Source organism: Betta splendens, chromosome 24 (assembly GCF_900634795.4).
Source record: "Betta splendens chromosome 24, fBetSpl5.4, whole genome shotgun sequence".
NCBI lineage: Eukaryota > Metazoa > Chordata > Actinopteri > Anabantiformes > Osphronemidae > Betta > Betta splendens.
Genome location: NC_040901.2, coordinates 12634258 through 12654574, shown reverse-complemented (window position 1 = coordinate 12654574; position 20317 = coordinate 12634258). Strand labels below are relative to the sequence as shown.

General features: G+C 53.0%; 4 protein-coding genes across 7 annotated transcripts in view; 1 reads left to right on the top strand and 3 right to left on the bottom strand.

Annotated features, from left to right (window-relative positions):
- Window positions 1-212: 212 nt before the first annotated feature.
- On the bottom strand, window positions 213-2217 carry LOC114849505 (rho GTPase-activating protein 11A-like). Its single transcript, XM_029141064.3, has 8 exons — window positions 1919-2217; window positions 1752-1848; window positions 1412-1668; window positions 1145-1296; window positions 964-1074; window positions 686-859; window positions 534-612; window positions 213-435 (listed from the first exon to the last, which is right to left on the bottom strand). The coding sequence occupies exons 1-8, from the start codon at window positions 2092-2094 to the stop codon at window positions 327-329; spliced, it is 1155 nt and encodes a 384-aa protein (XP_028996897.1). The 5' UTR covers window positions 2095-2217; the 3' UTR covers window positions 213-326.
- Window positions 2218-2484: 267 nt separating this feature from the next.
- On the bottom strand, window positions 2485-8081 carry actc1a (actin alpha cardiac muscle 1a). The gene is made up of 9 exons (XM_029141065.3): window positions 7906-8081; window positions 5013-5214; window positions 4233-4385; window positions 4023-4151; window positions 3749-3944; window positions 3479-3640; window positions 3210-3401; window positions 2932-3113; window positions 2485-2843 (listed from the first exon to the last, which is right to left on the bottom strand). The coding sequence occupies exons 3-9, from the start codon at window positions 4359-4361 to the stop codon at window positions 2700-2702; spliced, it is 1134 nt and encodes a 377-aa protein (XP_028996898.1). The 5' UTR covers window positions 4362-4385; window positions 5013-5214; window positions 7906-8081; the 3' UTR covers window positions 2485-2699.
- LOC114849503 (adenylate kinase 7-like) lies at window positions 7714-11662 on the top strand. Of its 3 annotated transcripts, none has more exons than XM_029141058.3 (18): window positions 7714-7962; window positions 8036-8167; window positions 8354-8468; window positions 8579-8685; window positions 8753-8863; window positions 8968-9051; window positions 9142-9230; window positions 9310-9400; window positions 9492-9569; window positions 9696-9845; window positions 9917-10045; window positions 10116-10206; window positions 10291-10419; window positions 10491-10556; window positions 10741-10938; window positions 11007-11224; window positions 11307-11462; window positions 11548-11662. In XM_029141058.3, exons 1-18 carry the CDS (start codon window positions 7885-7887, stop codon window positions 11575-11577), a joined length of 2052 nt encoding a protein of 683 aa, XP_028996891.1. In that variant the 5' UTR covers window positions 7714-7884; the 3' UTR covers window positions 11578-11662. The 3 variants fall into 3 exon arrangements, with proteins under 3 accessions (XP_028996891.1, XP_028996892.1, XP_028996890.1); XM_029141059.3 differs by having other exon boundaries at window positions 7716-7962; window positions 8579-8673; window positions 11304-11462; XM_029141057.3 differs by having other exon boundaries at window positions 7716-7962; window positions 11304-11462.
- A 3846-nt stretch (window positions 11663-15508) lies between these two features.
- scara3 (scavenger receptor class A, member 3) overlaps window positions 15509-20317 on the bottom strand; it is an 8568-nt gene continuing 3759 nt past the window's right edge. For both annotated transcript variants that reach the window (XM_029142021.3, XM_029142022.3), the window contains exons 4-12: window positions 19924-20043; window positions 18968-19048; window positions 18781-18896; window positions 18253-18497; window positions 17957-18176; window positions 17803-17891; window positions 16781-16973; window positions 16522-16699; window positions 15509-16452 (exon numbers count right to left, since the gene is read on the bottom strand). In XM_029142021.3, coding sequence (XP_028997854.1) covers window positions 16004-16452; window positions 16522-16699; window positions 16781-16973; window positions 17803-17891; window positions 17957-18176; window positions 18253-18497; window positions 18781-18896; window positions 18968-19048; window positions 19924-20043 — 1691 coding nt within the window. In that variant the 3' untranslated portion in view covers window positions 15509-16003. The remainder of the gene's footprint in view (window positions 16453-16521; window positions 16700-16780; window positions 16974-17802; window positions 17892-17956; window positions 18177-18252; window positions 18498-18780; window positions 18897-18967; window positions 19049-19923; window positions 20044-20317) is intronic.

Genomic DNA, 20317 nt, shown 5'->3' with positions numbered 1-20317 from the left:
GGTATTAAGAACACTTCCGGCGTGGTCGTGGCTGTTGCCTACGCAGGTGTCCCGCCTCGCGTCAGATGCAGTTGCTAGGAAACCAACGCGCGTCCTGATTGGCCTTTAGTTTCACAGCTCATCACAACCGAAGCAGGAACGTAGAGCGTCTGAGCACCTTCCTCCAACAAGTTACACACTGAAGTCCAAATCATTGGTACAAACGCTCACAATTTACTCTTGTTAACTAATAAATATAAATTTATTAAAAATATAAAACAATTAAATTTCAATTTAAATAAATTGACGATAAAACAAAGTGAAAATGCCTAAAACCCCTCGGGACGTTAGAGTGAGCATCGTCTCCAGGGCGTGAAGTGCAGCTTCCCCACGGCCGTGAGCACAGGAGAGGCGCCGGCGTCGCTGCTCCTGGTGAACGCCGGCAAACGCAGGTCTCTGCAGACAAACAGTCGAGCCCAGAAGAGTCCTGGTTCAGGTCCACATTCAGCCCGCGTCAGTGGGGCTCATGTCATGGTGCTACGCTGCTCAGTTACCGTCTCAGCCTCGGCTGCGGTGTCTTACAGCCTTTCCCGGTGGAACTGGAACCCTCCAATGGCTCGACCTCAGGCTCGTCTGATAACAGATTATTATCATTTAATCATCTTTTGGAAGTCTCTCCCGCTGCGTCCTCCTGCTTGTAGTTCACCTGAAGACGGCATGTAGGTCCTGAACATGCGGATGTTGGGGAAGTGCTCCAGACCGAGGCTCCTCCTCAGACTGGGTTTGTCTCCAGATGCCGACCTCTGGCTATGCTCGCTTCCTGGAGCCGTGACCTTTGACCTTCCTTGAATCCAATTTGGAGTCTTTACAGATCGCACCACTAAATGTATTTGATAAAGGAAATAGAGCAAACACAGAATTGATCCACTTAAATCAGGTGTTATGACGTTACTGCTTAATGAATTTGTTTCCATTTTGAGCAACCTTTTAAACTGTGTCTCTTCCTGTTGCTGGATTTCTTTGGATGTGCAGGTGGCGTAAAGCTGCAGCTCGTCAGGAAACCCACGCTGTCCATCACAGACTTCGGAATCACACCTGTGGAACACAAAGCAGCGCGTGAGCGTGTGCTGGATGCCGCGGTGCGCGCTCGCTGACTGCTCGCTACCAAACAGATGAGGGTTCTCTATGAAGCTGCGCAGGACGAGGACCCGCAGCTCCAGCCGCCGCTCAGACATCTCGGCCTTGTTTGGAGGCGGCAGAAGACACGGGGCGAACACGATGGCCAGGTTGGCGCTGGTCATCAAGTTCTCAGAGCATCTTGGAGCAGGTGGGAAGATAAAGAGGACAAACACACAAGGTGAAGCCAGCATCGCGTCCCAGCAGCCTCTCCAAGCGGGCTCTGGGCTCCACTGGACCCCGGCCTCGCTCGTACCTCTGGGAGACTTTGCAGAGGAAGTCAAACAGGTAGTGCAGGGAGGAGCCGTTCCTGGCGGGGAGCAGGCAGGACAGCAGCTGCAGGGCGGACATGCGGTCCTGCTCCGTGGCCAGCGCCTGGGCCCTGAGCAGCGCCTCGTGGACCTCGCAGGGGAACAGCGGCTCCGGGAGCTCTCTGCAGAACTGCTTGACGAGCGTGGCGACGTCGTAGGGCAGCTCCGAGGAGAAGCACTCGTCCCCTCGGTTCAGCCTGGCCTGAAAGCGGGACGGAGCGGGCTTAGCGGGTGGGGGCGGGGCTTAGCGGGCGGGCGGCGCAGCGCCAGGGGCCCAGAACCTACCCTCAGGCTCTTGATCCGAGGCAGAGCGCCGGGCTTCCGGAACAGCCCCACGGTCCCGGCTCGCTCCAGCAGGAACAAACAGGCCTCCACCAGGAAGCTGAGGAACAAACACGCGTTCGGCTCCAACGCTCGCGGTCGTGTTCTCAAGTCGTGCGGTTTCCACTCACCACGGAACCAGACCGAACTCGGGAACGTATCGCCTGGTGACGGTTTCCAGGGGGACGCCGAAGACCTTGGCACCGCTGATGGACCGCCGCTCTCTTCTCCTCTCAGAGCTCTTCACAGTGATCCCATGAAGGACCTGCAGGTGGAAGCGGATCACGTTGCCGTCTGTGATCTTCATGGTCCAAAGCGCTCAACGATTTCAAGTCTGCGTCGCTCTGTCGCCTTTCACTGTGACACAAACCGCAAGCAGCCAGGACGCTTTGTTATCCTCATTCATATCACCTGTGACAGGAAGTGAGTGCCAATGGGAAGGCGGTGCATTTAGGGAGCGTGGGAAAAGGGAGACGTGTTTTGGGCTTGAAGACCGCAGCAAATTCAGACCCTAAATGAAAGGTTTTGGGTGTTGTAGCACCTTTCAGATTCAGTGAAGGTGATGTTTTCCTCCTGAGTGGCCAGTTAGCGGTGGAAGAAGGATGAATTGCTTCAGTGTGGGTGCAGTTTGATTCGTTTTTAGTTATGTGTGTTTCCCCTTAGACCCACTGAGTAATCCAATTAACTGGAGCTCATGTCATTTTTATTTGATTTATTTTTTATCATTGTATCCCTCTAACCATGGTATATTTAGTCATGTATGAATTTGCTATGTCTGCACTCCAACACTCAGATTACTGTCAAAAGCAACTATTTTTATTACAACGGTACATGTATATACAGCAAAAGGCACAGTAGAAATACAACACGAATGGAAAGTTGGTGTTTGGGTCTTTGGCGCTGGTCGGGTGTTTAGAAGCATTTCCTGTGGACGATGGAGGGGCCGGCCTCGTCGTACTCCTGCTTGCTGATCCACATCTGCTGGAACGTCGACAGGGAGGCCAGGATGGAGCCGCCGATCCACACGGAGTACTTCCTCTCAGGGGGCGCGATGATCTGCAGGGAGGGGAGAGAAGGAGCAGAGGCGCAGGTTGGACCACGGTTCACACACGGATCTGAGCGGTCCGCTGTGCCGGACGCCCACCTTGATCTTCATGGTGCTGGGGGCCAGAGCCGTGATCTCCTTCTGCATGCGGTCAGCGATGCCGGGGTACATGGTGGTGCCGCCGGACAGCACGTTGTTGGCGTACAGGTCCTTACGGATGTCGATGTCGCACTTCATGATGCTGTTGTAGGCGGTCTCATGGATGCCAGCAGACTCCATACCTGGGCACGGACAAGAAACGGAGAACGCACATACCTGCATGAAGTGTGCAGTGGTAAAACAGCAGGTCTGCTTCTAACAGGGCGCAGGCGACTCACCGATGAAGGACGGCTGGAACAGCGTCTCGGGGCAGCGGAAGCGCTCGTTGCCGATGGTGATGACCTGGCCGTCGGGCAGCTCGTAGCTCTTCTCCAGGGAGGAGGAGGAGGCGGCGGTGGCCATCTCGTTCTCGAAGTCCAGGGCCACGTAGCACAGCTTCTCCTTGATGTCACGCACGATCTCACGCTCAGCTGGAAGAAGGAGAGGAGGCTGGATGTGAGTGGAGCCAGCTCACGGCTGCGGCGCCGTGAGGCGGCGTCTCCCTCACCGGTGGTGACGAAGGAGTAGCCGCGCTCGGTCAGGATCTTCATCAGGTAGTCGGTGAGGTCTCGACCGGCCAGGTCCAGACGCATGATGGCGTGGGGCAGGGCGTAGCCCTCGTAGATGGGGACGTTGTGGGTCACGCCGTCCCCAGAGTCCAGAACAATACCTGTCCAAAGGAAGCGGGCGGTGAGGTGATGCCGTGAAGGAGACGGCGAAGGAGGCGCCAGCGAGGAGGCGCCAGCGAGGAGGCGCCAGCGAGGAGGCGCAGACTCACCGGTGGTTCGGCCGGACGCGTACAGCGACAGCACGGCCTGAATGGCCACGTACATGGCGGGGACGTTAAAGGTCTCGAACATGATCTGGGTCATCTTCTCCCTGTTGGCCTTGGGGTTGAGGGGCGCCTCGGTCAGCAGCGTGGGGTGCTCCTCAGGGGCCACGCGGAGCTCGTTGTAGAAGGTGTGGTGCCAGATCTGTGGAACGAGGAGTCACGGCTCCGTGGTCAGATTCATGTGGGAACAAAAGCATGTAGTGTGTTGATTGAGCCTCACCTTCTCCATGTCGTCCCAGTTGGTGATGATGCCGTGCTCGATGGGGTACTTCAGGGTCAGGATGCCCCTCTTGCTCTGGGCCTCGTCGCCCACGTAGCTGTCCTTCTGACCCATGCCCACCATCACACCCTGGGAGCCCAACAAACACACGTCAGGGACTCACACACCGCCGCCGTGGCTCCGCGTTGCTCCAGCTCGGACTCCTCCTACCTGGTGACGGGGGCGTCCAACGATGGACGGGAAGACGGCGCGGGGAGCGTCGTCCCCGGCGAACCCAGCCTTGACCAGGCCGGAGCCGTTGTCGCACACCAGGGCGGTGGTCTCATCGTCGTCACACATGTTGCTTGGTTTTCGGCCGGCCTTCTGGTGAAGCACGAGCTCAGGTTAGGATGCTCTGCTCAGAACCGTGAGGCTGAGAGCCTCCGTCTGCTCACTGGTCCCACAGCTGCCTGTGAAGCCATACTGGGACATGGCCGGACCCCCTCACACACACTCATGGGTCTATTTTCAGCTTCCACCCCCTCCCACAAACCCTCCTCTCTCTCTGAGACACTCAGCAGCTGAGGCTGAGTGGGTCCCTCCTCAGCTGTCGCCACAAAGAGCTGGACCATGTGCTCAGATCCTTCAAGGCTGTGTCCTCAGCCTGCATCCCATAGTCACTCAACATCAACATCTGTGAATACACATTATGTGGCTGCTGCAGAGTTCAGCCCAGTGTTTTTCTAATGAAGTAGTGAGATGCTGTGCACAAGCATCAGGGGAACACATCCAGTAGATTTACAGCATCACTGCTACTTCAGAGGTCTTGAGATGCAGTCTTCTCCAGTCTGTCCAGTAAAATGCATCATCCTAAACCTCATTTAATGTCCTCCATCTAACAACAACCACGTTTCTACTCTGATCACACGAACTGCTCCAAACAAACACTCACAGACCAGTTCCACCTGCTCATTCTTCCCACAGACCCACAGCACAAACACAGACACTCACCAAGCTGTGACCGCAGGGCTGGAGCTTCCACTGGGACAAAGCAGGAGGGCGCGACAGGGGTCCTTAAATATGTGCCAGCTTCCTGAGGCTGCAGGCTGGTGGGCGGGTTCAGGAGTTCACCCAAGTCCAAATTAAGTGCTGCTTCAGCCAAATGGCCAAGTAGTGGCTCCTGTGTCAGAGACGCCGCCGAATTGGAGGAAAGCTGGAGATGAAAGGACGAGGTCACATAATAAAGGATTCAAAAGTTGTCTTATATGGGCATTCTGGGAGTTGGATATTATTTTCACTAGAACATTTGTTCACATTCTAGACAGATCTGCTTTACAATCCTTCATCTTCACAAGGTCTAACAAGCCAAAGCATCAGCTACTGTAGCAGTAGACTCATTATGTCAAAATGTCCGTTAAATATTAAATGAATTCTAAATGGCAGCTGTACTGTGATAATCATGTCATCACCTTTCTGCTTGATACACAGTCTTTCTTCCGCTCCCACTCGGGATGTGCTAATATGACAGTGAGGGCGCTGGAAACCTGAGCCTCTCTGAGCCATCTGGACACGGAGCCGTGCGTCTACGGGGGAAACCTGCCTGTGACGGCGGCGGCGCCGAGGCGTGTGAGGAGGGGGGGGTCAGGAAGCATGGCAGCTGAGAGGCGGGGGGGGGGGCCTCCAGCAGACAACAGCTCCGGACGGCGCGTGAGGCCGCCGTGCTCAGCCCTCGGCTCTGATTGGCTCCGGCGTCTCCTTTTAGGGAAGTGGAGTGGAACAGGTGGCGGCGGACGCGCGTCGCCATCGACTGAGAGCAGCTCAGGCTCCTTATTCGTCACCCATCCGGCCCCCGTGAGGGCGGCAGGAATGTAAATACCCCCCACACGCCACCGACACTTTGAAATATTCCATTTGTAGCCATGTGCTGTAATGCTGCCTGCAGAGGGACTCCACTAACCTAAATGTCTATTCCAGGCTTTCACGTAACAGCGCTGCCTTCGTATCCTCACGGCTCAATCTCCCTCAACATTATCAATTAAGTACAAAATGACTGGGAATTGTTCAGCTGAGTGTTTTATGTCATAGCTTTTTACTAATAATTCCTCATTTGATGAAAGCAGGGACAACCTTGATGTGATGCTGATTAACTTGCCTTGTCGCTGAAATGGCCACTTTATTAGGTACAGGACGCCTGTGCAGTCTAATTCAGCCCAACACAGCATCTCTGACTGTCCAGTGGATGATGGAGGTGGTTCTGATGTTTAAAGCCAACGAGGGGACAAAACGTTGGAAGCAGCTCTTTGTTAGCGGCAGAACCGCTGGCTTTGGATGAAACCATCGCTGTGTTTTGTCAACAGAGCCCTATCTTTATCACCAGGCCTTTATCAGGATAAGCCCAGTCGGCCTAAATGGGTCATGGATTTGAGGGACATTGGTCCTTATATGGGAATGTGGAAAGCCCAGGTTTGTGGTCCTGACAGCTGCCCCCTCTCAGCCCTCACCCGCTCCAACACAGGACTCACAGTTCAGCAGCTGCTGAAGCTAACAATTGCTTCCTAACAGTCAGAGACACTCAGACAGGGGCCTGTTTACAGCACACGCATGTGGAGGAACACGCAGAAAGACTTGAAGTGCTTCTCACTTCTGGGCCCTACTGAGAGCCAAACAATCAGTCCCTTACAAATTTAAACTATTAACAACATTTATTACTGTCAATGAAATATCATTGCCATTAAAACTGACTTGTCACTTGCTGAGTGGTGAGTTACTGAAACCAGCCCTTGGCAGTGAACAGTACCGCGTCCTTTGTGCTACAGAGCCAACAGCTGCTGTACAGCGACACACGCCTTCTACAAACAGCTGATGGCTGACATATTAATCACATCAGCAGCTGTTTCAATCATAGTAAACACACAACGTGTTACCACCAGAGGATGCGGCGTGGAGGCTAATATTTGAGGCTTAAATCCTGTTTAAACAAAGTAACAGACCTGTATACCAGACATTTAATAAACCTGCTCTAATGATCGCTGACACACCGTTTGATGTTTGGCCCCACAGTCTCTGATAAGCTGTAGACGCTTGCTATACATGGCAATACGCTGGCAATCATTCCCTGCACAGTATCACCAGGTTCTGACGGCGTGACACGGTTCCACTGAGTGCGGAGGTCTGTGCAGAGAACATACCCTCCAACGCCGCCGGCAGCAGAGCAGCGCAGATAATCTCAGCCCTATAAATAAATGGGGTGCTTTGAGAGTTTCCATGTCAGCGAACCATTGTTCTGCACCATAAGGGGATCTTCAGCCAACAGGTGTGTGTGTGTGTGTGTGTGTGTGTGTGTGTGTGTGTGTGTGTGTGTGTGTGTGTGTGTGTGTGTGTGTGTGCGTGTGTTTACTAGGAGGCACTCTTGGGATGTGGAGCTTCAGGGGGTGTTGAATTAGCACTGGGGGAGTTATTGTGGACTGGATGTAAGGACAATGAACGGTTGGAGGTACAAACAGCAGTTTGTGCTGGATCTAAGTCGTCATGCTAATAGTTCAGAGCTAATACACGACAAACATAAAGTACAAGTACGTCACAGTTTTATTTATGTAAAGTCCCTTAGTTAAAACATTTAGCTTCTCTGTCCACACGTGACTCTGGCAGTGAGCAGTGACTGTGAGCAGCCTACGTAGATTCAACGGGGCCTTTCATTGGCTGGGCCATAGCAACCGTAATGAGTCCTTAGCAACGGGGACTACGAACTATTTTTCATGCTACAAAGCTAATTAGCTTAGCTAAACATTTCATTTACTTGTTTTAACATTAAACTAAGTATTATACTAACTAAAATATATACGTATAAGCAACACAACAACCAGTAACACTTTGCCGGTTAAAAATGGGAGACCAACAAACTCACCCCAAGCGTGTTTTTATCAGCGACGTTGACGGATTTTCCTCCAGGAGCATCGCCGAGGTGAAACCATGGTTCCGCTCTAACTGTTAGCCTCAAACAAGATGTCGCTCTTTACCCAGACGTGTCCCGACAGTTTCTATCGGCCTGTGCGCCCGCTGAGAGCCCCGAGGCCGAGCAGGCGCCAGCCTCACCTTTCCAGGTGGTAGCGACCGCGTCGCCGTCGTCCGCAGACGAGAGACGGAGCTTCCTGCTGGAGCAGCACACGGTGGGTTCCGTGAGTGAATATCAGCCTGTATAAGACGCTATAACCTACCGTTTGGAATGCTTGGTTTTATGTCACTTTGACAGATCAATGTTTTGTTTTATGAGCACTGTCGTGATGCAGAGTTAATGTGACTGTTGCATGTGTTGGGCAGTTTTATTATCAATAATGAAATATAAAATGTCCCAGTCGCCCACGAGAGACGAGCTTCTTCAGCGCCTGCTGGAATGTGACGTGGTCGTGTACAACATCGCAGAGTCTGCTACACAACAGCAGCTGGAAGAGGCCACGTGGGCGATCACAGGTGGGAACGTCCAGCGGGTTCTGAGTCTCAGTCCCACTACGTCGCGGCTTCACCCTGTGTGTGTGTGTGTGTGTGTGTGTGTGTGTGTGTGTGTGCTCCTTGTTTTACAGCCCTTCACGCTGAGGTGGAAAAGTTCAAGTCTCGTAAAATGTTCATCCTAGTATCGACGGTGATGAGCCGGGCTGTGGCCACGCTCCAGAATCCAGTGAGGCTGGAGGTAAAACCCCCTGAACACCTTGTCCCCTTGTGCCCTGTGTGAAACGCAGCCTGGTTTCTGTCCTCAGGAGGAGGACGGCGTCCTGGTCACAGAGGAACAGTTCAGAAGAAGGAGGCCTCATCCCAGTTTCAAACTCCACGACCAGCTGGAGAAACTGGTGCTGAAGCTGGGCAGATCGGTAAAACCGAATGAAGCACGCACTCCACAAACACAAGCACATATTTATTTAGTTAGAAAGAGCCCCAGTGGATTCAAGCTTCTTCTGATTGAACCATTTTACAGAAAAAGCCCAAACTTACCTGCTACGTCGTAGCGTGTGGTCTCCAGTACGGACGGGGAGAGAACCTCTTTCACTACTTTTTCAAGGTCAGCGGTAACTAAATACCAATGTTAAACGTTACCGTGTGTCTGTGTTTATACTGTTTGGATAATTTGGACCCTCATCCTTTCTAACAGGTGTCTTGGTTGATGCAGTGTCCAGACGTTCCCATATTTGGACTGGGCAGAAATTACATTCCCACAATTCACGTATACGACCTCGCAGGGTGATTGGAATTTTCCCCCAATACTGTTCTGTACTGAGTTCTCAAGTGTAAAGCTGAACCCACTGTGTTCCCTTTTTAGCGTTATCCAGAACATCATTGAACTCAGACCAGCATCTAAGTACATACTAGCTGTTGATGACTCCAAAAACACCCTGGGCGACATTGTACAGGTATGAATGCAGGGGAAAGGCATAAAAAAACATAAACTTAAGAATAATGTGGGAAGAAAATAATTTAAAGCTACTATTGTTCACTGTTCAGGCGATCAGTGATAAACTTGGTCCAGGAACAACTGTCACAATACCTGAAGAGGAAGCCATCGCCATGAGCGCTTTTCAGGTTCTGATTTTCAGTTGGTTCAAACCTAAACTTAAGCTTAGCGTCAGTGTCAGTGCTCTCATGATGCTGTATTATAACACACTTGCCTGAGAGGGGACCAGCCCTGATGTCTGTCTCTCATTTCAGCCACACGAACTTGAGTACCTTCGTATCAACCTTCGTCTGGACGCGTTTGTTATAAAGGATTCCTTTAATCTTCACTGGACCTGTGAAGCAGGGATGGTTGAGAACATGGAGAAGCTCGTAGAGGAGTATAAAGTCACCAGGCAGCTGCTCGTGAGTGTTAAAGGTTAGATGCAATGAGCTGACGTCAGATCAGATGAGAGCTGCTCTCATTCTGTTTGCAGCCCGTCAGAATCTGCCTCGTTGGACCTCCAGCTGCCGGCAAAAGCACGGTTGCAAAGAAGCTCTGCAGTCACTACCAGATACATCACGTCACCATCACGCAGCTCATTGAGGAGACTGTGACCCGGCTGGTCAGTAGGTCCGAGGCCCCTGCGTTTGCACTGCTGTCAGGCGACGACACCTTGTTTCTGTGTCCTCCAGAGGGCGACAGCGAGCGGAGGCGACCCTGCTGCTGCAGCTGCTGCACAGACTCGACTGGAAAACATGACCAAAAGCCTGGAGCTAAACGCAGGCAAGTACGAAGGTGGAACAAACTGTGTTATTTATATATTTGTTTTGATTTTTAATATTCCTAAAGCAGCGCTTTGCTCCTCAGGCCGACTGGCCGACCATCTAGTGTTTGACATCTTGCAAGAAAGGCTGAATTCAAAGCCGTGCAGGAACCACGGCTTTGTTCTAGAAGGCTACCCGAAGACCTATGAGCAAGCGAAGCTGATTTTCTTGGGTTAGTGTCAGTGGCTTCATACATTAGAATAATATGCACTGCCCTGAATATGCTGTGCTTTTATTACACAGACGAGGAAACTGAGGACCAGGATTCAAAGGTTAAAACACCTGAGTACAACAAAAACATCACCCCAGGTAGACGATGATGATGATGATGATGATGATGATGATGATGATGATGATGATGATGATGATGATGATGATGATGATGATTCACTTCTCTGTAGAAATCGGTACAAGACGCAGATTTTGGATTCTGAAGCAGCTACACATTTTGCACCAAACTACCGGATGATCCCTCTTGTCTTATGCTTTGCAGAACACGTTATTGTGCTTGAAGCATCTGATGACTTCCTGACCAAACGTGTGCAAGGACTTCCAGAGAGCGTGGCCGAGGAGATGCGCTTCACACAGGCAGAGTTCGGTGCTCGTCTGACGAGGTACAGGCGACGCGCCGCGGCTGAGGAAACGCTGCTGGACTTCTTTGACGAGCTGGAGATTCACCCAGAACACGTTGGTGCGCACCGTCTATGAGGCAGCGTTTCCTCCCCCGGGCGCTGGGCTGAGCTCCCTGTCCCTCTGCAGAGGTCACCACAGGGGATCCAGAGTATGCGGATGTGATGAAGGAGATAACTGCGATGGTGGGGATGCCCAGGAACTACGGCAGGAGTCCACAGGAACAGGAAGCGGAGGACAGGAAGTCAGAAGAAGAGAGGAAGCAGAAAGTGGCCGCAGCAGCTGCCGAGAGGAGACGCGGGAACGAGGCTGCGCTGGCAGAGATGGCGGCTCAGTATGAGGAGTGGGTGCGTCCAGAGCGGAGTCAGCCTCAGGACAGGAGGAACAGGCAGTGAGCGTACATTATGTGTGTGTGATCCTTCACAGCAGGCGAACCTGTCCGAGGTGAAGACGCAGGAGCGTGCGCTGCAGGAAGCTCGGGCTCTTCCACTCAGGAACTATCTGATGAAGTACGTGATGCCGTCGCTGACGGAGGCCATGTTGGAGTGTTCCCAGGTCAGACCAGAGGATCCTGTGGAATTCTTGGTACGTGTCAGTATTTTGGATGGTGATCTCTTTGTTGAATGTGAGCGAACGAATCCTGAAGAGATGTTGTGGTTTGTTTTTTCAGGCTGAATATCTTTTACGGAAGCAAGACTGAATATGAAGTTATTGATGAGCGATTCCATCCTTTCTGGTCCTAATTTAATCCAGTAGAAATCCATTAAAAACAAATCTGAATGTCACAGTGTCCTGTTTTCGACTTCAGATGTAGATCACTAAAACCTCTTGTTTCATCAATAGGTGGTGTCACAATCTCAGAGAAAAACACCAGCAACACATTCCGGTTTGAGACTTGAGCTGAGGAAATGCTTTGCTTTGATTGGGACTCTTCCTGTATGATACAGATCTGTTGTAGACGCTACTGGAGCTAATTACAGACTGAGTTCACTATAATGAATGAGTGTAAATACTACTGACGTTGTGTTATTTAATTATTGGCCACGTGGGGGCAGTGCAACAAACACAGAGGGACTGATGAACTACATGTTCTCATACTTCACACTGTACATTTATAGAGAGTATAAAAGTGTGTGTGTGTGTGTGTGTGTGTGTGTGTGTGTGTGTGTGTGTGTGTGTGTGTGTGTGTGTGTGTGTGTGTGTGTGTGTGTGTGTGTGTGTTCAGAGTTATAGGGTGTTAGAAATACTGTCAGTGTGTTTTTATTATTGTATTTTATTGATGGAAAGTGCAATTTGGAAAGTGTTGATGGTCTGGCAGCACAAATCAGGGCAAATCAGGACAGAAGCAGATCCAGCTCTGTCTCTGTCTGACACACTTGAGGGGAGATGTTCTGCTCAGACTGGTGTCTGAAACGCTCGCATGATTGCTTTTAACTGACTCCAAATGTGAGCCAGCTTCTCCCTGGTCTCTAGGACGACGCGCTCCAGGCTCCGTCCCACCAGCAGACTGGGACCAGTTCACAGAGCACAGTGTGTTCCACCAAACGGCTTCTGTCCACTGGAAAAGTTGTGATGAGCGAAGACTCCCCCCCTCTGAGTGACAGCTCAGTACCTGCAGCAGCCTCCTCAGTCTCTGTCATCCTTTCCATCCTCCATCCTGTCTCCTCCAGCTGCGACAGAGACGGGTCAACGGCACAGAGAGGCTCCTGCAGCATGTGGAGCCACGCAGCCTGAGAGAGCGCTGGTCCCAGTGAGCTCCACCGCCTACGTGGTGGTCACCTTCACATCTGCTGCTGGTTTCAAGAGGACCACACACACACACACGCCCCGGCTCCATGACCCGTCTCAGTGTTATTGGTAAAGCAACACACCTCCACGTTCCTCTGGCTCCATGTGTCGGCCACATACACAAACACACGCTTCACCACGTGTGCTCACTCGACCTCAGAAGGTCAAACGCAGCGCGGCGGCGTCGTCTCTGTGTGTGACTCCCTCTAATGCCGCTGACTCTCAGACCAGCAACCAGGCAACAATGGTGTTTACTGCCGCAAACCCGGACAGCGTGAGTTACTCTGATCGCTCCTGCTTTCATTTTAATAAAGCATCTTCACTACATTTTTATTTCATCTCATATTTGGGACTAGTTTGAGCATAAATACCATCTGTTATCGTTAGAAGTTAATTGGTTGCGTTTTCCATGTGCAGTCGCCGTAACTCTTCCCATTTTATGTTCAGATGACAGATTTGTCACGAACGTGGAGCTAACACAGGCCAGATGTTTTTAGCATGTGGACGCGAGCTGTTCGCGCCGGCAGGTCTCTGTCGGCCTGCGTGGTTCTTGCGTAACGTTTTATGAGCAGCGGTTGTGCATATGTGACACCGCTCTGCAGACCCCACCCGGCGGAGGAGAAGCTGGCATCTGCTCAGAACCTACGGCGTGACATCTGTCTGGATCCATCACAGACAGTCACTAACACTAATGGGAAGCAGATTCCTGGAAGCCTGCTGATGGAACGTTAGCGCCAGAGGATGCCGCTCAGATATGAAGGAAAATGTGCCGTGTGATGCAGTTAAGAAAGAACTAGCTGCAGGACCAGGTCCAGTCTGGGTTTCCATCAGCCTGTACAGGTTTCCTCCAGCCATCCATCACCTCTGCAGTGTGTCTGAGCTCCTTGGGCTCTGGAGGACAGAGGAGACCTGCTGTTTACTGTGGGTGGATGCTTGACTACAGTTTAAATGACCCATAATTATCTCTCATGGCTCCGGAGACCCCGACTCCAGCGAATTATTATCTGCTCCCACGCTCAGCACGATGAAGTGTTCTACAGTCGTACAGTACGGACACCTCACGTAGGAATGAGGGGGACACGCGTTTCCATTTAACAGCCACGTACTGAGTAAATGCCGAGAGCAGGGAAACGCGAGAGCGGCGGCGTGAGAGCAGCTGGACCCGTGTTATTCTAAAGGGGGGGTTCTGTTGTGCAGCTCCTCCCTGCACCAGGGTTCACCGAGGGTCTGAGGGTGAGTCAGGCTGCTGATTCAGCAGCGCTGGGATAAAGACTCTGCCTCTGACACCCAACCTTCCCCACACTGTACAGTAACTGTTCAAACACTGTGGAAAAACACGGTGAAACACAACATTTCCTGAGTTTGGTGAGTATTCAGTTCACTTTCTGTCTGTGTTTGTGCGACTGAGCTGTGGAAGCTTCTTGGTTTCTCCCTTCTCTCCCATAATGTGTGTTTATTCTACGTCCTGCAGCAGCAGCAGGTGTGAAGCGGGTCATCGGACACTGTGCCCACAATGAGCCGGGGGAGGAGGACGTGTTTGTGCAGCCGCGCTGGTAATGAGCCCTCAGGTCAGCGCTGAGCTCACGTCTCAGAGCCGCCACTGGAAACACACAGGTGTGAATGTGAACGCAGACATTTTCTTCCAATTCAGCTGATTGAAATAAACAGATCTCACTGTTAGTGTCCAGCAGACAATAATAATATTAAAGCGACGGGAGCGAGTCAGACACCAGGAAGCTGAGCAGGTGAAAGCAACCAACAGGCGACTCCTGATTGGTTCACGCGTATGTTTCCTTAACGTGTCACCCATTAGTCAGAGTGATGATTATTTGACTATGACGTCTCAGACCAACCAGCTGCTACATGACGGCTAAAGGTAAAGTGACTGCAGGTCACGGCTCCAGGACTTGAGCAGCGCTGTGGGGCTAAACGCGCTAACGAGCCTTGGTGGTGGAGGCTCCATTATTAAGTGTGAAGTGCAGAAACGCAGCTCCTCTGACCTGACTTCACGTGACATCCAGTCCCAGGAGCCACGTGAGCTCCGAGCCGTTCCACCCTCACACGCAGCCTCAGCCCAGAGGCGTTGATGTGGAGACGGGGCCTCGGCGTCACATCCGGGTCCTTACGATGTTAGTGCCTGAAAACCATACGTATGTGAAACTGTTCCCTATTTCCCTCCTGGAAATCAGAGTTGGCAGAAAGCTGCTTAAAGCACATCTGGTCCGGCTCCGCTGGCTGTTTTCAGCAAAGAGCTCACACCGAAACGTTCTCTCCACACGTCCATCAACGCAGATCAGTTTTTCTGTGTTTGTGTCGAGGCAGCCTGTTTACAGAGAAGCTGAGCCTCTATAATAAGCACAGAGCAGTGATTAAACTCCTCCAAAGCGTCCGCTGCGGAACCAAACAGCGGATCCGCGCCAACATAAACACGCCTCAGCGCCGTTCTCGACGGGTCAGGTCTGCTGCTGTGACACTGGTGAAGGGTCCACTTCCCGTTCTGGCCTGGGTGCAGCCGTAGTCTCCCATGTTACACCTCTGCCAGGTTCTGTTAAGGCCCCAAATGGTGCCTGTCAGATGATGAGAAGCAGCACAGGCAGATTAGACCTGTGTTAAACTCACACATGGACGAGACCCGCTCGCCTGACGAGGCCGTTTCAGTGATTTTCCGGTTCCGGGTCGGAGGTCAGGTTCCGCCAGCTCGTCATCTGTTTTCTCTTTGTCACATCTGCTCTCGTCTGTTTCACGTATTAGTCATCGAACGGTGACTTTCAGCAGAGTGTTGTTCCAACAGACCTCAAAAACACAACGGGAGGAGCTGCCGAGTCAATGAGGTGACCACAGGACGCTGGTAAAAAGGGGTTTATTGAGGTTGTGCAAGCCAGTTGCATTTCATAACAAGCTCTCCAGATAAAGTACAGTCCAGATATAAGTGAATATTTATGTGAACACCGTCAGACTCAGAGCTTTGTTTGTTCCATGGGTCACATCAGAGAAGCTGCTTTCTAGCTTTCTGTCGCTGCTGTGCTCAGTTTAAGACACAAGCCTGAAAGTCACTGAGGGACACGTCCCAAATCTGACGTTTCAGGACAGGAAAAGGGAAAATGAGGTTCTAGAGGACCGGCTCTGGAACCCCAAATCTGTGCCATCCAGTAAAGTGCCATCCCACGGTTAAAGGACGTCAGTGTCGGTCAGCATTTACACATTTACACCTGTGGTTAATGAGCCTCCTGCTTTTAGGCCCAGGAGGTTTCGATCGCTCGGCCACTGACTCAGTTCTGAAAACCTCAGTCTTTGGCAGCAGTTCTTTTGCTGGTGATCCTGCTTCAGTCCATCACCTCTCAGTCGCTCCTAGTGTCTTCTGGTTTGACCGTCCATGGGGGTCCGGGGGGGCCTGGTGGTCCCGGCGGCCCTGGGGGACCAGGTTTTCCCTTGGGACCCACCGACCCCACTATTCCAGGGAGGCCAGTCTGACCCTGGATTCCTGGAGGCCCTGAGGGCCCGGGGCCCCCGTCGGTGCCGGAGGGGCCCATGTCGCCTTTCTGGCCCTTCTCGCCACGTGGTCCTGGCAAACCCAGTGAGCCCTTCGCTCCTTTGAGCCCCGCTGTCCCTTTACTGCCACTGGAACCTGGCTCACCAGCTTGGCCTTTGGGCCCAATCGAGCCCTTCTCCCCTGCAGAACCTCTGACTCCTACGGGCCCCTGGTCCCCCTTGCTCCCAGTCAGTCCCACTGACCCCTTTGGACCAGTCTCACCACGGTTCCCCTTGGGTCCTGGTGGTCCAGGAGCACCTGTTGTCAGACAATAAGGGGTTGACCTCACGTTCACTTGTGCTTCACTATAACAAACCTCTACTCTACCTTTGACTATAGTGAAGTTCTTGATGAGCTGCGTGTGGTGGACGTCCACCAGCTTCATCTCCTCCATCACCATGGACAGGTTCCTGACGTCCACGTCCAGGCGCACGTTCAGCAGCATGTTGTGCTGCCTCAGAGTGTCGGCCAGGTGGAGCAGTAACAGCACGGTGTTGTTCAGGTTCTGCACAGCAAAGACGGAAGCGGGCCGGCGTTAAAGAGCTGCGGGTGTGAATGCGGTCTCACCTGAGCGCAGAGCCCTCACCTGCAGCTCCTCCGTGTGGCGGCCCAGGCGGCTCTGGCACGACGAGCTCTCGGTGCTGATGTATTTGTACATGCTCTGGACGTGGCTCACGGTGGCGTTGATGCTGGAGGAGACCGTCTCGATCTCCATCTCGATGGACTTCAGGCGACCTTCCAGGGCGGAGAACCGCTCCCCCGTCCTGTTCTCGTAGTACCTACAGTAAAGGGCCACGCCGCGCATTCAGCACCGTGTGTGTGCGTGTGCTTGTGTGTGTGTGTGCGTGCGTGTGTGTGTGTGTGTGTGTGTACATGTGTGTGTGCGTGTGAGTGTGTGTGTGCGCGTGTGTGTGTGTGTGTGTGTACATGTGTGTGTGTGCGTGTGTGTGTGCGTGTGTGTGTACATGTGTGTGTGCGTGTGTGTGTGTGTGTGCGTGTGTGTGTGTGTGTGTGTACATGTGTGTGTGTGCGTGTGTGTGTGCGTGCGTGCGTGTGTACATGTGTGTGTGCGTGTGAGTGTGTGTGTGCGCGTGTGTGTGTGTGCGTGTGTGCGTGTGTGTGTGTGTGTGTGTGTACATGTGTGTGTGCGTGTGAGTGTGTGTGCGCGCGTGTGTGTGTGTGCGTGTGTGTGTGTGTGTGTGTACATGTGTGTGTGTGCGTGTGTGTGTGCGTGCGTGTGTGTGTGCGTGCGTGTGTGTGTGTGTGTACATGTGTGTACATGTGTGTGCGTGCATGCGTGCGTGCGTGTGAGTGTTTGTGTGCGTGTGTATGTGCCTGTGTGTGTGTGTGTGTGCGTGTGTGTGTGTGTGCGTGTGTGTGTGTGCCTGCGTGTGTGTGTGTGTTTGCGTGTGTGTGTGTGTGTGCGTGCGTGTGAGTGTTTGTGTGCGTGTGTGTGTGCGTGTGTGTGTGTGTGTGTGTGTTTGCGTGTGTGTGTGCGTGTGTGTGTGTGTGTGTACGTGCGTGTGTGTATACATGTGTGTGTGTGTGTGTCTGCGTGTGCATGCATGCGTTCGTGCTTGTGCATGTGTGTATGCGTGCGTGCGCTACCGTGAGTGGTAGTGGAGGTCGTGCACGTTCTCCTCGTGCTCATCCATGAACGACGTCACGTTGTCCAGCTGCATTTGCAGGTTCATGACCTGGAGGAGGAGTGGACGTCACTCACACGCCGACGGCCACGAGCGCGAGTGTGAGGCCAACGCACCTGCTGAGTGAGGTCGTAGTAGACCTCCGTCGCCATGGCGATCCTCTGGTGGTCTGCCGCCACGTTGTTCTGGACGGAGCGCAGCGTCAGCGCGGTGCCGCTGGTGTTGGACTTGATGGCGCCGAGCACGCGGCTGTAGTTCTGCCAGTCGCTGGTCAGCTTCTGCAGCACCAGCGCCTCCTCGTGGGCTCTCCTCTGCAGGGCGTCGATCCAGGAGGTGCTGGGGAGCGGAGCGGAGCGGAGCAGAGGGGTGATTCTGGCGGCTCAGCCGTCACAGCTTCCGTGCGATGACTCACCTCAGCGCCACCGTGGCGTTGACCTGCTGCGCTGCAGCCTTGACCTCGTACTGGTCCTCCGTCAGAGTCTTCATCTTCTCCTCGGTTTCTTGTATCACGTCCTTCCAGCCCTCGACCCGGTCCAGGTACCGCTCCAGCGACTGGTTGAGCAGTTTGATGGCGATGAGGTGGTTCTGGGCGTCGCGCTGCAGCTGGTTGCTGGTGGATTTGAGGCCGGTCTGGGTTTGTGTGGCCTGGTCCAGCACCTGGAGGGAGGGGGGGTGGTGAGGGAGGGAGGGAGGGAGGAAGGAGGTGATGGTGAGAGGGGAGACAGTGGTGAGGGAGGAGGTGGTGGTGAGGGAGGGGGGGGGGGGAGGTGAGGGAGGGAGGGGGGAGGCGATGGTGAGGGAGGGAGGGGGGAGGCGATGGTGAGGGAGGAGGCGATGGTGAGGGAGGGAGGGAGGGAGGGGGGAGGCGATGGTGAGGGAGGAGGCGATGGTGAGGGAGGGAGGGAGGGGGGGGGGCAGACGTACACTTTGCAGCCCCTACCTGTTTCTGACCCAGCATCAGTCTCTGGACGTCGTCCAACTCCCTCCGGAGCCGGCCGAGCTCCTCGCTGCAGCTTCCACCAAGGCAGCGCGAACAGTTGGAGGCGGAGCTCAGATCTGAGGGCGAGAAGAGGCCAAGTTCCACATGAGAAGAACAAACGGAACCCATGGACGTGGGTCCAACCTACCGTCCAGTCCTTCCTGAACCTTGGAGATCCTCTTGTGGTGGACGGTCTCCTCCTTCAGCAGGTCGTCCACCTTCCTAAACACTGGGAGCACAAGAAGCTGATGAAGGATTTAAAACCAAGCATTAGAAAAAAGCATGTGAAAAAGTAAACACAGGAAATGTAACTCAAGCCGCGACAGCAAGGTTTGGATCAGAGCCACGAGGACTCGTGTTTGCACAGCTGCCGGTTCTGCTGCACAGAGGTTCTGGAGCACAGAGAACAGCTGCAGTGTGGGTGAAGGTCACTGTGGGAGCAGAACCGCCAGTCGCTGCTGCAGAGATGCTGCAAATGCCTGAACTCATGACAGTAAGAGGTCCCGACGCGTGAGATGAACTGCTGAGAGGCCGAATCAGGTCGACAGCTGAGAAACAGGTGAGGCGTCAAGCAATCAGCTCAGAAAACACGTAGGAAACGGAGCCTGAACAACTCCAACGTCCCCGAAGAGCAGTGAACTGTGAAGGTTTATGCTGTTAAAACTCAATGCGGCATAAAAAGCACCTGGAGGAGCAGCTGATGGAAACCAGCAGCAGCTTAATGAGGGGCACAAAGCCGTGGATCACATCATCATCATCATCATCATCATCATCCTCCTCCTCATCATCATCCTCCTCCTCATCATCCTCATCATCCTCATCCTCATCCTCATCCTCGTCATCCTCATCCTCATCATCCTCATCATCATCCTTGTCATCTTCATCCTCATCCTCATCATCCTCGTCATCATCGTCATCATCATCATCATCATCCTCGTCATCCTCATCATCATCCTCGTCATCCTCATCATCATTATCCTCATCATCATCATCCTCATCATCATCCTCCTCATCATCCTCATCCTCATCCTCGTCATCCTCATTATCATTATCATCATCATCATCCTCATCATCATCATCCTCAGGCGTTTGAACCCAACTCACCGAGTGAAGCCAGCACTGCCACGACGATGACGAGGAACACCACCAACGCGTAGAGGACTTTAACGGCGAGCTGCAGGGAGCGGCTCTGCTGGCAGCGCACGCAGCCGCCTCTGGCTCGACCTGGACCAGAGGCGGAGGAAGACAAAAACACAAAGGTCAAAGCCTCCGGACACGAGATGAGTCCAAACAAACTCACTGACGCCTGAGCTTTAAGCTGTAAATACAACTGAATCTGCTCACGCACACACACAGACACGCACACACGCACACACGCGCACGCTCACACACACACACGCTCACACACACACACACACACACACACACACACACACACACACACACACACACACACACGCACACACACACACACACACACACACACACGCACGCACGC

Coding starts and splice junctions, on each gene's coding strand:
- LOC114849505 (XM_029141064.3), bottom strand. CDS start 2,094: ATGAAGATCACAGACGGCAACGTGATCCGCTTCCACCTGCAGGTCCTT. Junction 1,669..1,751: donor CTCGGATCAAGAGCCTGAGG/GTAGGTTCTGGG, acceptor TCCCGCTTTCAG/GCCAGGCTGAACCGAGGGGA. Junction 436..533: donor CCGCAGCCGAGGCTGAGACG/GTAACTGAGCAG, acceptor GTTTGTCTGCAG/AGACCTGCGTTTGCCGGCGT.
- actc1a (XM_029141065.3), bottom strand. CDS start 4,361: ATGTGTGACGACGATGAGACCACCGCCCTGGTGTGCGACAACGGCTCC. Junction 3,641..3,748: donor CGCGTCCGGCCGAACCACCG/GTGAGTCTGCGC, acceptor TCCTTTGGACAG/GTATTGTTCTGGACTCTGGG. Junction 3,114..3,209: donor GTTCCAGCCGTCCTTCATCG/GTGAGTCGCCTG, acceptor GTCCGTGCCCAG/GTATGGAGTCTGCTGGCATC.
- LOC114849503 (XM_029141057.3), top strand. CDS start 7,885: ATGGGAGACCAACAAACTCACCCCAAGCGTGTTTTTATCAGCGACGTT. Junction 9,846..9,916: donor AAGTCACCAGGCAGCTGCTC/GTGAGTGTTAAA, acceptor TTCTGTTTGCAG/CCCGTCAGAATCTGCCTCGT. Junction 11,225..11,303: donor CGGCTCAGTATGAGGAGTGG/GTGCGTCCAGAG, acceptor GATCCTTCACAG/CAGGCGAACCTGTCCGAGGT.